The 12675-nt window shown below is 53.9% G+C and overlaps 1 protein-coding gene across 3 annotated transcripts in view; it reads left to right on the forward strand.

Moving 5' to 3' along the window:
* Tpst2 (tyrosylprotein sulfotransferase 2) overlaps window positions 1–12140 on the forward strand; it is a 39518-nt gene extending 27378 nt beyond the window's left edge. Inside the window, exons 2-7 of one of the 3 annotated variants that reach the window (XM_076922395.1) lie at window positions 969–1040; window positions 4546–5457; window positions 6629–6827; window positions 8712–8762; window positions 10315–10363; window positions 11682–12140. In XM_076922395.1, coding sequence (XP_076778510.1) covers window positions 4577–5457; window positions 6629–6827; window positions 8712–8762; window positions 10315–10356 — 1173 coding nt within the window. In that variant the 5' untranslated portion in view covers window positions 969–1040; window positions 4546–4576 and the 3' untranslated portion in view covers window positions 10357–10363; window positions 11682–12140. Of the gene's footprint in view, window positions 1–968; window positions 1041–4545; window positions 5458–6628; window positions 6828–8711; window positions 8763–10314; window positions 10364–11681 lie in introns of those variants that run through there. The other 2 variants (XM_076922393.1, XM_076922394.1) reach the window with 2 other exon arrangements.
* The last annotated feature ends 535 nt before the right edge of the window (window positions 12141–12675 follow it).

The raw sequence follows: 12675 nt of genomic DNA on the forward strand, positions 1-12675 counted from the left end.
GCCACCATGCCCAGGAGTCCTGGGTCTGAGCGTCTTATGGGGGAGGAGCAAGGTGAGACCCCTTCTCCAGCTGAGCCTTACTGTATTAGGGCTGGATTTTCCAGAAATCCAGAAAAACAAACAAGCTAAATGATCGAGGTGAGGAGCGAGTGAATTCTCTGGAAACGGAGGACTGAGGTACAGGTGGCCGGCCACTCCTTGCTCCTTCCTGTCGTGAAAATGGCAGTCACTGCTGGTGTCCCAGATCCTTCTGTCTGGCTGAAGCCTCCCAGCAGCCCCTGTCTACAAACTGGGGCAAGTGAGACACTGGTCTCAAAGGTTTCTAGAGCCTGTACCGTCCGTACCCCAGCATCTGAGACAGGACCACGGAGGAACACAAATGTCACATGATGCGTGTGTGTCTGTGAAGCCTGTCTTCCCCAGGCCTCTCTGATGCGTGCGTGTCTGCGAAGCCTGTCTTCCCCAGGCCCCTACCTGGCTGCGAGTGCCCCCTTGGCATGTTAGGTCTGTGGGGACGCAGCCTGAACCTGAAACATGGTGTTTGGAGCTGAGTGATGGATGCTCACAGACGGAGATGGGAAACAGATTGGGTTAGTTCTTGGGTTAGCTGGTTAGAAAGGTTCTCTCTGCTCAGTGGGGCTTCAAGACACATGTGCACTTATGAAGGCACTGGTTCAGAGTTGGTTGGTGCAAGCCAGGCGTTACCTGACTACAGAGAATGCCATACCTGGGTACATGCTACCCTTTGGAGCTGCACAGTGCCCTGCCTGGGTGGTCATGCCTGGCATTCCCTGAATAGTGACAGGCATGCTGTTGTATTATCTTTTCCTGAGAAGAGGGGAGAGGCTGGCAGGGACTCCCCATGGCAGCAAAGATCTCTCCCCTAAAGGCCACTGTCTGGTGCTTGGGGAGCTTGAAAGCCCCTCTGCCTCAGCCAGCCCTGACACAGCATCTCCATTGCTCTACAGAACTGTCAGGGCAGGAAGCCGTGGTGACCAGGCTCGAGGATTGGTGCTTGGAAATGAGGGCGCCCAGGGGAGGTGAGTCTACCCAGAGACCCTGCTGTCCTGACACAGCCCCTTAATGCCTTCATGCCCCCACCCCCGTCTCCAGCATTGGGCAGGCGGACGGGTGAACTTTCTGCACAGAGCCTGGTACACACCGGGAATACCAGCACACAGGACACTGCAGGTGTCCAATCTTCACGTTGTTGGAAGTGATCACCACTGTCCCTGCTCCCCTTGGCTGGAGGAAAATGTCTCTTGTCTACATTTTGAGCCAGCAAGCTGCAGAGGTGGGATTCGAACCTAGGTCTGCAGAACTAGTGCCTGCTGCCTTCACTGCTGGGACAGCAGTGGTTCTTCAAGCTGCCCTCTGGTTCATCCCACCTGCCTGAGAGAAGCCATTTTCTTCTGGAAAAGTATGGCTTCGACCCTAGCTGTGCAGCTCTGAGCATTCTAGAATTATAAAAACACAAAGTGCAGGTAGGGTGTTTGCCAGACTTTAGATTCTGAAACACACAGATGACTTAATGGGGGGCAAACTGGCTGCTTGATAACCTTTTCCTATCCTGTGTTCCTTTTTCCTCCTAGGGTCACTATGTCAGTCACCAACCACAGGTGCACACACGCATGCATGCACACATGCATGTGCACTGTACAGCCCCATTCTGCAAGCAGCCTACCGTTAAAGCACTCCCTCTATACACAGTGCTTTTTCACCCCTAGGGGCAGTGGTTCTAATTCCAGCTAGAGTGTGCTTTGCAGCTTCCTGGGTGTCCTGGTACAGCAGTCATTTCGAGTGGCAGAGTTTGGATCTCAGGTCCATGGGGCAAGGTTTACGAAGCACTTGAAGGCATCCTTCGATATCTGAGTAGCTGTGGCCTCGGCAGACTGCTCTGTCCCCTAAACATGCCTTGGAATCCGTTTTGCCCGGCACAGGCCCAAAATTGAAGCAGAGAGCAGCCCCAACATTAGCAGAAGGGACGAGCAGTTTCTTTCCTGGGAGAAGCCCCACTGTGGTCTGATGGTCAGCTTGCTGGCCCTGGGCAAGAGTTTGCAGGCACTTCTCAACCATGCAGCCCATTAAACCCAGTGGACTGTCCCAGAGTGTCTGTGGCAGAGATAGAAACTTGCTTGCCCAGAGATGGTGCCCACCAGGAGCCCTGACCCTGGCCTTGACACATTGGCCTCCAGGCCTGAGACTGCTTTCTCAAGGAATGTCTGTTTCTCACTTGCCATGCCCCTGTGGTGGCAAGCTCGGAACCTGGTCCCATGATGGTTTCTGTCAAGCCTCACCGATAAAATCCGATGTCATGGCTCTCCTGACCTCTCCAGACCCTCATGTGGTACTGAGACACTCACAGCCCCTGGTCACACAGGGTTCTCCCCCAGGGCTTTCACAGCGATTGTCGCCTCTTCCAGGAACACCCCTCTTCACCTGCTGCCTGTGAGTGCTGTCTGGTGTTTAGACCACAGCTTGGGGTGCAGTTGCAGCCTTTGCTGCCCCTCTTAGGGGATCTGTCGCCTCCCAGTGTGATCCCACAATGCTGACAGAGTTAGAAGTGATAGCCAGGGGTAAATCTGGACCCACCCAGCCGATTCCAGTCAAGGGAAGGCAGGGAACTCAGGCTCAGAGACCCTGGGGTCAAGTAAGAGAACACACAGCATCCCCTGTTGTCTGCACTGGCCTCCAGGGATCTGGGCAGAGCCTGAGAGTAGCTGGCTCTGCTTTTCATAGGAAGCCCCTGTTTGAGAAAGCACTGCTGAGTTCCTGCCCTCTGATCAGCAAGGCCTTGGCAGGGGAAGTGTGTTACCTTTCTTGTTCCAAGCAGTTGCCACCAGCCTGGTCCTGAGCCTCCATCCGGTGTCCTGGAGCTGCTGGGGTCTGGTCCGAGTTTTTGCTCTATCTTCATTCCCTTCCCTTCCCTGCAGCCCAGGAGCCCTCTCTCCACTCCTCTCCTGGGCTGGGAGCATCCTTCCCAGCACCCCGCTGTGGTCCAACCCTGCTGCACTAGCACGCAGCAGCGCAGCAGCAGCGCAGCAGCGGGGACATTTCCTCCCCTCTGGGTCCTCCCAGCAGCAGCCAGCTCATTATCACACTAAGCATGTCCCCTGTGAGTTCCCTTACTTCTTCACAAGGACCTGTGCTTTGGAGGCCACTGTCCTGGCTGCCTGTCTCCTGTCTGTCTAGTCCTGGGCTTGGTGCATGGACTTTAGTGTCAGCTTGATGAGCAAGTCCCAAGTGCAGGTGGAGGGGAGGACAGAGCCCCACCCCCACCCCCGCCATGGTGGGGTGTGTGTGTGAGGTGGAGAAGTGCTAAAGGAGACTGCCCCTGCCATGGGGCACAGGGACAGCCCAGTCTGGATCCTGGCTCGGCGGCTTTCTCGTTGGGTAACTGTGGGCGCCTCTCCTAGCCTCATTCCCTCCTCTGTGCCAGGTCCTGGTCATTCAGACACTCATTCCATCTATATTAACTGAGCAATAATGAGGGAGGCCATGCAGGGAGCTGAGAACACAGTCCCCTGCCCATGCGCAGGGATCAGGCCTGTGGGCTATTCCTGTGCTCCTGCCTGCCTGCCTGCCTGCCTGCCTGCTTGCTTTTTTCAAGACAGGACATCCTGTATTTCAGGCTCCTCTCAAACTCCTGATCTTTTGCCTTCACCTCCCACATGCCGGATGTCACAGCCATTAGCCACCATACCTGGTTTATGTGGTCCTGGGGGTCAAACCCAGGGCTTTGTGCATGCTAAAGTGCATGTCCACTGAGCTACATCCCCAGTAAGCGCCTGCACTTACATACCAGACCATGGTTACCTGATACGACTGGCAGGAAATTAAACCCAGCTTGGGTTGGAGGGGCCACAGCCAGACTAAGGCTGTGACAGTTTTATTGAGAGCTGTCAGACTTCGTATACCCTTATCAGAAACAATGGAAATTGCCAGGCTCAACACAGTTGTAGCTGCCCGGGATATAATTACGTAAGCTGTAGAGGACACATAAGATTAATGTCTGAGACCAATAGTCCTGTCAGAGAAACTCAGAATGGCCTGAATGCTACACAGCTTGAGTGAGGGAGTGTGTAAATCTCTCAGAAGGCACATCGTGCCCCAGGAGCCTTGGAGTCGAACCTGGAAAACCTGTGACCCGTACCTCTCAAGGCAGCGGAGTCAGGTTCACTCCACGGCTCCCTGCATCCATCCCTACTTTTTTTTTTTTTTTTTTTTAAATACACACAGGCTTGAACTTGCTTCCCAAGTAGCTCGTTCACAGGCGGGTGCTGGCGTTTCTAACATTTTAACAATAACCACCATCACTACCCCCTGTTATCGGATAACACGCTCAGTCGCTGATACGGAACTCCAGCTTACCAAAGCCCCACAGCCATGGTGGTGAGCCGGTTGAGTCTCGGAGGCCACCGTGTTCCCCTGGGGGGAGGGGCGAAGCACCAAGTAGGTACTTTCACCTACATGTCACTGAGCTTGTCGTCCCAGCATCCTGTTTGTGTCGCGATGGGCCTGCTGACACTGTCCCTCTCTCCACAGATGCATACCATGTGGACCTGCTGACCCGTCCATGAGGCGGGCCCCCTGGCTGGGCCTGCGACCCTGGCTGGGCATGCGCCTGTCGGTGCGGAAGGTGCTGCTGGCCGCCGGCTGCGCTCTGGCCCTGGTGCTCGCTGTGCAGCTTGGGCAGCAAGTACTGGAGTGCCGGGCGGTGCTCGGGGGCGCACGGAGCTCACGGAGGATGCGGCCCGAGCAGGAGGAACTGGTGATGCTTGGTGCCGACCACGTAGAGTACCGGTACGGCAAGGCTATGCCGCTCATCTTCGTGGGCGGCGTCCCACGCAGCGGCACCACCCTCATGCGCGCCATGTTGGACGCGCACCCTGAGGTGCGCTGTGGGGAGGAGACGCGCATCATCCCTCGCGTGCTGGCCATGCGGCAGGCCTGGACCAAGTCTGGCCGTGAGAAGCTGCGGCTGGACGAGGCAGGTGTGACAGATGAGGTGCTGGACGCGGCCATGCAGGCCTTCATCCTAGAGGTGATCGCCAAGCACGGGGAGCCGGCACGTGTGCTGTGCAATAAGGACCCCTTCACACTCAAGTCGTCCGTCTACCTGGCGCGCCTGTTCCCCAACTCCAAATTCCTGCTAATGGTGCGTGATGGCCGGGCGTCTGTGCACTCCATGATCACGCGCAAGGTCACTATCGCGGGCTTTGACCTCAGCAGCTACCGAGACTGCCTCACCAAGTGGAACAAGGCCATCGAGGTGATGTACGCACAGTGCATGGAGGTGGGCAGGGACAAGTGCCTGCCCGTGTACTATGAGCAGTTGGTGCTGCACCCCCGGCGCTCACTCAAACGCATCCTGGACTTCCTGGGCATCCCCTGGAGTGACACAGTCCTACACCACGAGGACCTCATTGGCAAGCCTGGGGGCGTCTCCTTGTCCAAGTGAGTGGGGCCCCACAGCTCCTCCCAGGCCCCAGGCGGCAGGTGGAGTCTGCCCTTCCTGAGCTGTGCTACCTTAGGCAAGTGTCTGTGCCTCTCTGAGCTTCAGCATCCTTCTGTGTGATGGGGAAAGAGTTGGGAATTGGGTCTCTCCTCCCCTGTAGCCTTTGTTGAAAAGCACAGACAGTACGTGGGGATCTTGACGCTGCAGACAGAAGGCCAGGCACCCACAGGAAGCTGCCGTCCTCGGGAACCTTTAGCATCAACACCAGTATTTGATGTTTTATTTTTTCAAGCTTAAGCTGCCCCTGATAGTCGTAGATGTGACAAGTTATTTTTAAGCACAAGCAGGGCTGGCAATATGGCTCAGCAAGAAAAGGGGCTTGCCATGCAAACTCAGTTTCTCTTGTGATGCTTGGCACCGACCACGTAGAGTACCGGTTTGGCAAGGCCATGCCGCTCATCTTCGTGGGTGGCTTGCCACGCAGCGGCACCACCCTCATACATGCCATGAGTTTGATACCCAGAGTTGATACCCAGAACCTACATAAAAGAAGAGAAGTGACTCCACAAGGTTGACCTCTGACCTCCACACAGGCACCATGGACATGTCCAAGCCATACACGTCACATGCACACACATACACACACATAATAAAAACAAGTAAACAAATTGATGAATCATGAGTAAAAGAGGAGCTAGGGAAATAGCTCAGCAGCTGTAACGTGCTCGCCGCTCACCATGCAAACATGATGGCTGAGTTCAGCATCTCTGACACCCTCGTAAAATGGTTGCCAGGGCCTGTACTGTGAGTCAAAGGGGGCGGAAGGCAGATCCTGGAGGGTCCCTGGCCAGCCTAACTGGACACAGCAAAGTTAGGGAGAGACTGCCAGAAAACAAATAGAGACGTGATAGCCAACATCAGCACCTGGAGGCCTACCCATGATAGACATGTGCGCGCACACATGCATGTGCACACGTGTGTATACAAGTGAAGGAACATGGATTCCGACCACAGCTCTGCCTCTTCACACATGCAGCTTCCATGAGGTATATAACACCCTGACTGATGAGGACAGGCTGCCCAGGGGCCAGGGATGCCCAACTGTCCCCCTGCCCCAAAGCCTGCGAGCAGGGAGCATCTCCTAACCTGACAAGACTCTTTTCTCCACAGGATCGAGCGGTCCACGGACCAGGTCATCAAACCCGTGAACTTGGAAGCTCTCTCCAAGTGGACTGGCCACATCCCTAGAGACGTGGTGAGGGATATGGCCCAGATTGCCCCCATGCTGGCCCGGCTTGGCTATGACCCGTATGCAAATCCGCCCAACTATGGGAACCCTGACCCCATTGTCATCAACAACACACACCGGGTGAGTGTGTATACACTGGAGTGTGAGCATAGGCTCTGGCAGGGTAGGGACTCTAGTCTTGGGGTCCTGACCATCATGTGGCCTGCCTGACAGAAATAATGGACAGATGCAGGTTTTCTACTTTGGCTTGGGCCAAAAGGAGTCTCAAGGCCCACAGGTGTTCTCTTACCCTGTTCCTCTCATAGCCAATCTGTTTGTGTCTCTGGTCTTACTTCACTGCATTTCCTGTTTCCCTGGCCACTCATGTTCATGTGTAATCCTGTTACACTTTCTGTCTCCTATCCCTGGCTGGCGTGCGCTTTTTCTCTCTCTCTCTCTCTCTCTGTGTGTGTGTGTGTGTGTGTGTGTGTGTGTGTGTGTGTGTGTGTGTGGTGTAGAGCCCTTTGAGTCTTGAGAGAACATACATAAAGAAAGAATGGACCACACCTACTGCCCCCTACGTTTTCATGTTGATTTCTCAGACTGGGAGCTGTTGACATCACTGTCCTCTGTGGTGAAGGTGACTCAGGGAAGTAAGTGGCTGTGACACGGGCATTTTGTAAGAGCAGCTCAGTAGCTCAGTGGTCAGGTCTGCTTGGCGTCCATCACCCAGCATCTTGAGTGGTTTGAGTAGTTGGCTTATGTCAATTAAAAATAAAAAGAGGCTTGGTGTGGAGTGGTGGTGGAGTCCTTACCCAGCCTGCACTGCACGAGCAAGGTTCCATACCTAGTAACAATAGTCTAGACTTAAACACAGAGCCCTCACAGTAACAGAAACCCAGCCCTGGCTGGGTGGCCACAGCAGTAGGAGGACACACTGGGGTTCTCCTTTTTCTGTGTGTGTGTGGGGGGGGGGGAGGGGGTAAGTGCAATTCTGTGTGTGAATGCAGTTGTGTGTTTGCGCCATGAGAACGTGTCTAAACCTCCCAGGGCAAGTCATATTCTATTGTATAGAACAGGAATTCTAGTGGATGCTGCTGTCAGATCAATCAGATCAATCAGATCAATTGTTTGAACCTTTTTTGTTTAAAATGAAACTGCCTAATTTTCTCCTAGAGAGCCAGAAACATTTTCTCCCTGGGTTTCTGGCCTTGGCAAGGGCCCTGTCTTGATCTCCATGGGGTTCAGACGTTATTGCAAAAGGACACCTCAGGGGAAATGCCATGTGGGAGCCAGTGGCCAGTGCCAGGCATAGGTACCTGAGCGCTCCGGGCAGTCTGTCTCCCTGTCCTGGGCCCTGGGCCTCAGTAGCTCTGTGATGAGACGCACATTCACGAGATTGTTCCCGTGTGGTTGGGTCCTGTGGCTGCAAGCCGCAGGTGGCTCTGACACAGGAGCTAGGCCTCACGTAGGGCGCTGCCCATACCCTTAAGGCTTCAGTCTTACCCTCTGCCTGAGCACTTTGTCTTCTCTGTCTAAGCTAGCTGGTTTTACTCGTCCTTCGGGTCTCACCCCTTAGGTGGTTGCAGCAACCCAGGGTCACTCCCAGCCACACCCCTCTGCCTCACTGCCTTCCTGGTACATCCCGGGGCTTCACAAGCCTGTGGTGGTTTATGAGTACTGTTACCTGCAAGTCATCTGTGCCCCTGTCGGGAATAAATGCTGCAGGGGAGCAAGAACTCCAGTCACCTGATTAACACTGTCCCATTGCACTCGGCAAATGTTGCTAAAGGAAGATGGGTGGGCAGATGGATGGACAGATGATAGATGGACAGACTGATGGATTTATGATGGATAGATAGAATGATGGGTAGGTGGGTGGGTTGATAGGATACATAGATGAAAGGAGGGGTGTGGGCGAGAAGTGTGTGCCTGACAGGTAGGTGGAGGGACAGATGTGTCAGTGATGACCTGGATGTCATTCTCTGCCATTTCTCCCACAGTGACACTTACGTTCTTCCCTAGGTCTTGAAAGGAGACTATAAAACGCCAGCCAATCTCAAAGGATATTTTCAGGTTAGAAAGCCAGAGTGGGGTTCTGCTTTGTTTCCCAGGCTGGGCCCCAGCTCAGAGTTGGTCCATAACTGCTCCACATTGCCCTGGGTGGATGGGAGGGTGGGTGGGTGGACGGACGGACGGACGGACGGACGGACGGACGGGTGGGTGGGTGGGTGGATGGATGGATGTGGATAGGTGGATGTGTGGATGGGTAGCTGAGTAGATGGGTGGGTGGGTGGATGGATAGATGGATGGGAAGGGCAATGGATGACACTTCCCTGTCATAAGCCTGGGTAGGACTGTGTCAGGGGTGTCTCTAAGTGACTCATCTAGTCAGGGTCAATCTCCACAGTCCTTTTCTTGAGCTCTCCTGCCCCTTACCTCTGGCTGGAAGGTGACTGTGGAGTCTGTGAGGACATTATGTTTCTAACTTAAACCCCATCTGATTAAGGTGACAGTTGACAAGCATATCCCCAGGCACACTTTTCTTCTGTGTCAGGAAATAAGAGCTACAGGATCTCAGGGTGTATGACTAAATGGCCACGAGCCATGTTTCCCTAGGCCTCCCACAGGTGGGCTTAGCATCCTGAGATTCCCCTGAGGGGCTGTCCATGCAGTATCAGTATCGGTAGAGCCTATACCATCTGACAGCATGGGCTTAGCTGTCAGCATTGTGCTCCTTTTGGGGCTAAGATGCTGTCCTGAGATGAGTCACCTTGTGTGCCCGTTTGTTTTTGCTTGTTTGATGCCGTGTGTTTGTACATATGATTACATGTTCACAAGGAGGCCAGATGCAAACATCAGGCATCTTCCTTGGTCTCCACACATGCACCCTTTCCACCTTGTATTGTGAGACAGAGCCTCTCAGTGAATCAGGCTTCACCGACTGGGCTGCACCAACTGGCCAGTGAGCCCCAGGCATCCTCCTGCCTCCCCTTCCCAGCTGTGTGCCTCCTTAACTCCTTGTCTAGGTGGTGCTGGGATCTGAACTCAGGTCCTCAGGCCTGCATGCCAAGCACTTCAGCTGAGCCGATTCCCCAGCCTATGATTCATTCATTTTAGAAAAATAAAGTGTGGGACCGGCCCATGGAAGTCACCATTTTAATGGTCAGGTTATCAGTCTCTGAGTTCAGGGACAGCGGCTTTTTGCTGTTGCCTTTTTTTGGCCCACTGTGTATATTTTTGTGCTGATTGTCCTTCCATGGCATTGGGATTCCCCTCTCTGGTGGGTGAGGTGTTGACCCTTTTGGATGACACATTGTGTTTACTGATGTGCCTAGCTTAACTGGCCCAGATGCCTTTTTTCCGTGAGTTCTGAATGTCCTATGTGGGGACCAAAAATAACAAAAGCAAAACCAAACACCAAACGTGTTCTCTTAGATCACAGCTTTAAGGATGGGGCCGGCACTAGGGTTGGAGGCCTGGGGTGTGGGACAGATGGATACAAGCAAACTATGGCCCTGTCACCTAGGAGAGCCTAGGGACACAGCTGCAGTCATCTGTGTCCTAGAAGGAAAAAGCAAACCCCCTCACCCACCACTTGGGCTTGAAGTCTTCTGTGTCCCTGCAGGTGAACCAGAACAGCACCACCCCACACCTGGGAAGTTCGTGATTTCCAGGTGAGCTTTCCCGCTTTGCCACTGAGGCGGCCAGCCCTGGCTAAAATGCCTGTCCTTTAAACCTTCTCTGGGATATGTCCACCAAGGTGGACAGACCCAGCCCCATCTCGTTTCCATGGTGACTGGCTAGGGAGCTATTTATAGCATGGAGGCTTACTCTGAACTCTGGATTGGGGGTAGGGGGAGGGGGTTAGTAGGGATCCATGCTAGACTGAAGCAAAAGGAGGCTTCTCGTGCCGGAACAGAGCTGGAAGGACCGTGGAGATAGAGACCCTGAGCCACACGGATACCTAGTACAGCCTGTCAGTCATACCCGCCCAGATAAACAGCCCCAGCGGTGACTCAGGGCAGCCAGTGTTCTCAGTAGTTATCATTGGGCTCCTCTAATAGTGCTCAGGGTATTGGGCCAAATGCCGCCCTGCACATAGGAAAGAGACACGCAGGTCCACCCCTGTAGAGAGCCCCCATGGCCTTCTGTGTCACACGGCGGGAGGCTGGCTCTGTCCCAGTGACTCTAAGTGCCTAGTGCTTATTTTGGTAAGAGGTAGGGACGGGATTTTGAGCTGGGATGTTCAGTCTCTGACTGTCAGGACTTCCTCAGTGGCTGTGCTGATGGCTTCATTCCAGAGAAGAGAACTCGGAAGCGAACCCCACCCTGTGCTGCTTCCCCCACCTCCTGGGGTCTGTTAGGATCCCAGACAACCCTACAGCCAGTGCTAACCTGATTGGCCATTTAACTGAGATGCCACATACAGGGTTTACCAGAGGGCCCCGCTTGGATTGGCCTGGGACAGGCGTATCGATCCCTCTTTCCTCTGAAACTCATTGTATTGAACACGTCGCTTTTTGGAGGGTCGGGACTGTTGATGCCAAGACTTCATGCAGTGACCCTCAGGCCTGGCTCAGGCAGGCAGGAGATCTACCGAGAAGCTGTATTCCTGCCCTCTTTTACTTTGAGATGGGAAGATGGGACCTCACTGAGCTCCCCAGTGTGGCCTTGAACTCACTCTGGAGCCTTGACAGCTCCCAGAGAAGAGGATCGTTGAGGCCAGGTTAAAATGTAGGTGAGAACCCAAGAGCCAGTTTTAGTACAGATTCTCCCCGGCCATCTGGAGTACCGCGCACTCCTAGGAACAGAGGCCCGTAGGAGGCAGAGTGGGCTGGATCTCTGTGAGTTCTAGACCAGCCTGGTTTATATATGGAGTTCTAGTACAGCCAGTGTTATGCAGCGAGACCCTGTCTCGAAAATTAAAATAAACAAGCAGAAATGCTCTCTATTCCAGCGTTGCCCTCCCTGACACCACCTCTCCCTTCTCAGTCTCTGCAGGGCTCAGACACGTGAGTCCTCGACCTGTACATGGAAGCTGGACTAACTCAAGCACATGGCTTGCTCTCAGTCATGCCAGGGCCAGCCGGGATGGAGCGTTCATACATCCCTGCCTAAGCGGGCTTGGAACCTCTGCTCCGGGGCAACACCGAGGGAGAGACTATTCGGCTTCAGAAACTTGGGGATTTTCTATTTTTTTTCTCCTTGGGAACTTTTTTTAAAAAAGAATTGAATTTGCTATCTTCCCTAATGGACAGGCTCCTTGGTGACCTCATCTCCTGGGACAAGACCTGTGACCCGTGCCTCTCCTTGACTGGACGCTGAACTCGAAGGATCTATTTAAGAGTTTAATATATGGGCTCTCCTTGCTCTAGGCCTACTCAGTTTCACAGAGAAAAGAAATTAATTATTTGAATAAAGTAGACAGGCTGCTGTCTGTGCCTTACTTCACACGAGTGTATAGGTTTCTTCTCTTCCCTCACAAGCGGGAACTGCTGGAGAACACCGCTGGGCTCCTGTCCCCCCACAGTAAAGGAAAAGGCGGGGCTCACAGCCAGAGTCCAGAAGGATCAATGTGGGGTAAGGTTTGTGAGCATGTAGGTGATTCCACAAGGATGAATGACAGCAGGGACTAGCGCTCAGACCCTCGGGTTCCATCGGAGATGAAGCAAGGAAATCATATCCACCAGTCCCTCTGAAGCACATGGCCTGAGGTTGGCTCCGCCCTCTGGGGAAGGTGTGACCTGAGGCTGGCTCCACCCTCTAGGGGGTGTGGCCTGGGGCTCCCTCTTTACATGTTTTTGCAGACCTTATAGACGCTTCTCTCAGGGAAAATGTACCAGTGCCTTGGAAGAGATCTCCCTAGGGCCGCCAAAGACCCACTTTCTTTTAGCCATGGGCCTGCTGAGTGGTCCCTAGATGCTCTATAACCAGCTGGGCTAAGAACAACTTCATAAGGGCTGAGAAGCACCAACGCCTTGCTTGA

This window comes from Arvicanthis niloticus, chromosome 24 (genome assembly GCF_011762505.2).
Source record: "Arvicanthis niloticus isolate mArvNil1 chromosome 24, mArvNil1.pat.X, whole genome shotgun sequence".
Lineage (NCBI taxonomy): Eukaryota > Metazoa > Chordata > Mammalia > Rodentia > Muridae > Arvicanthis > Arvicanthis niloticus.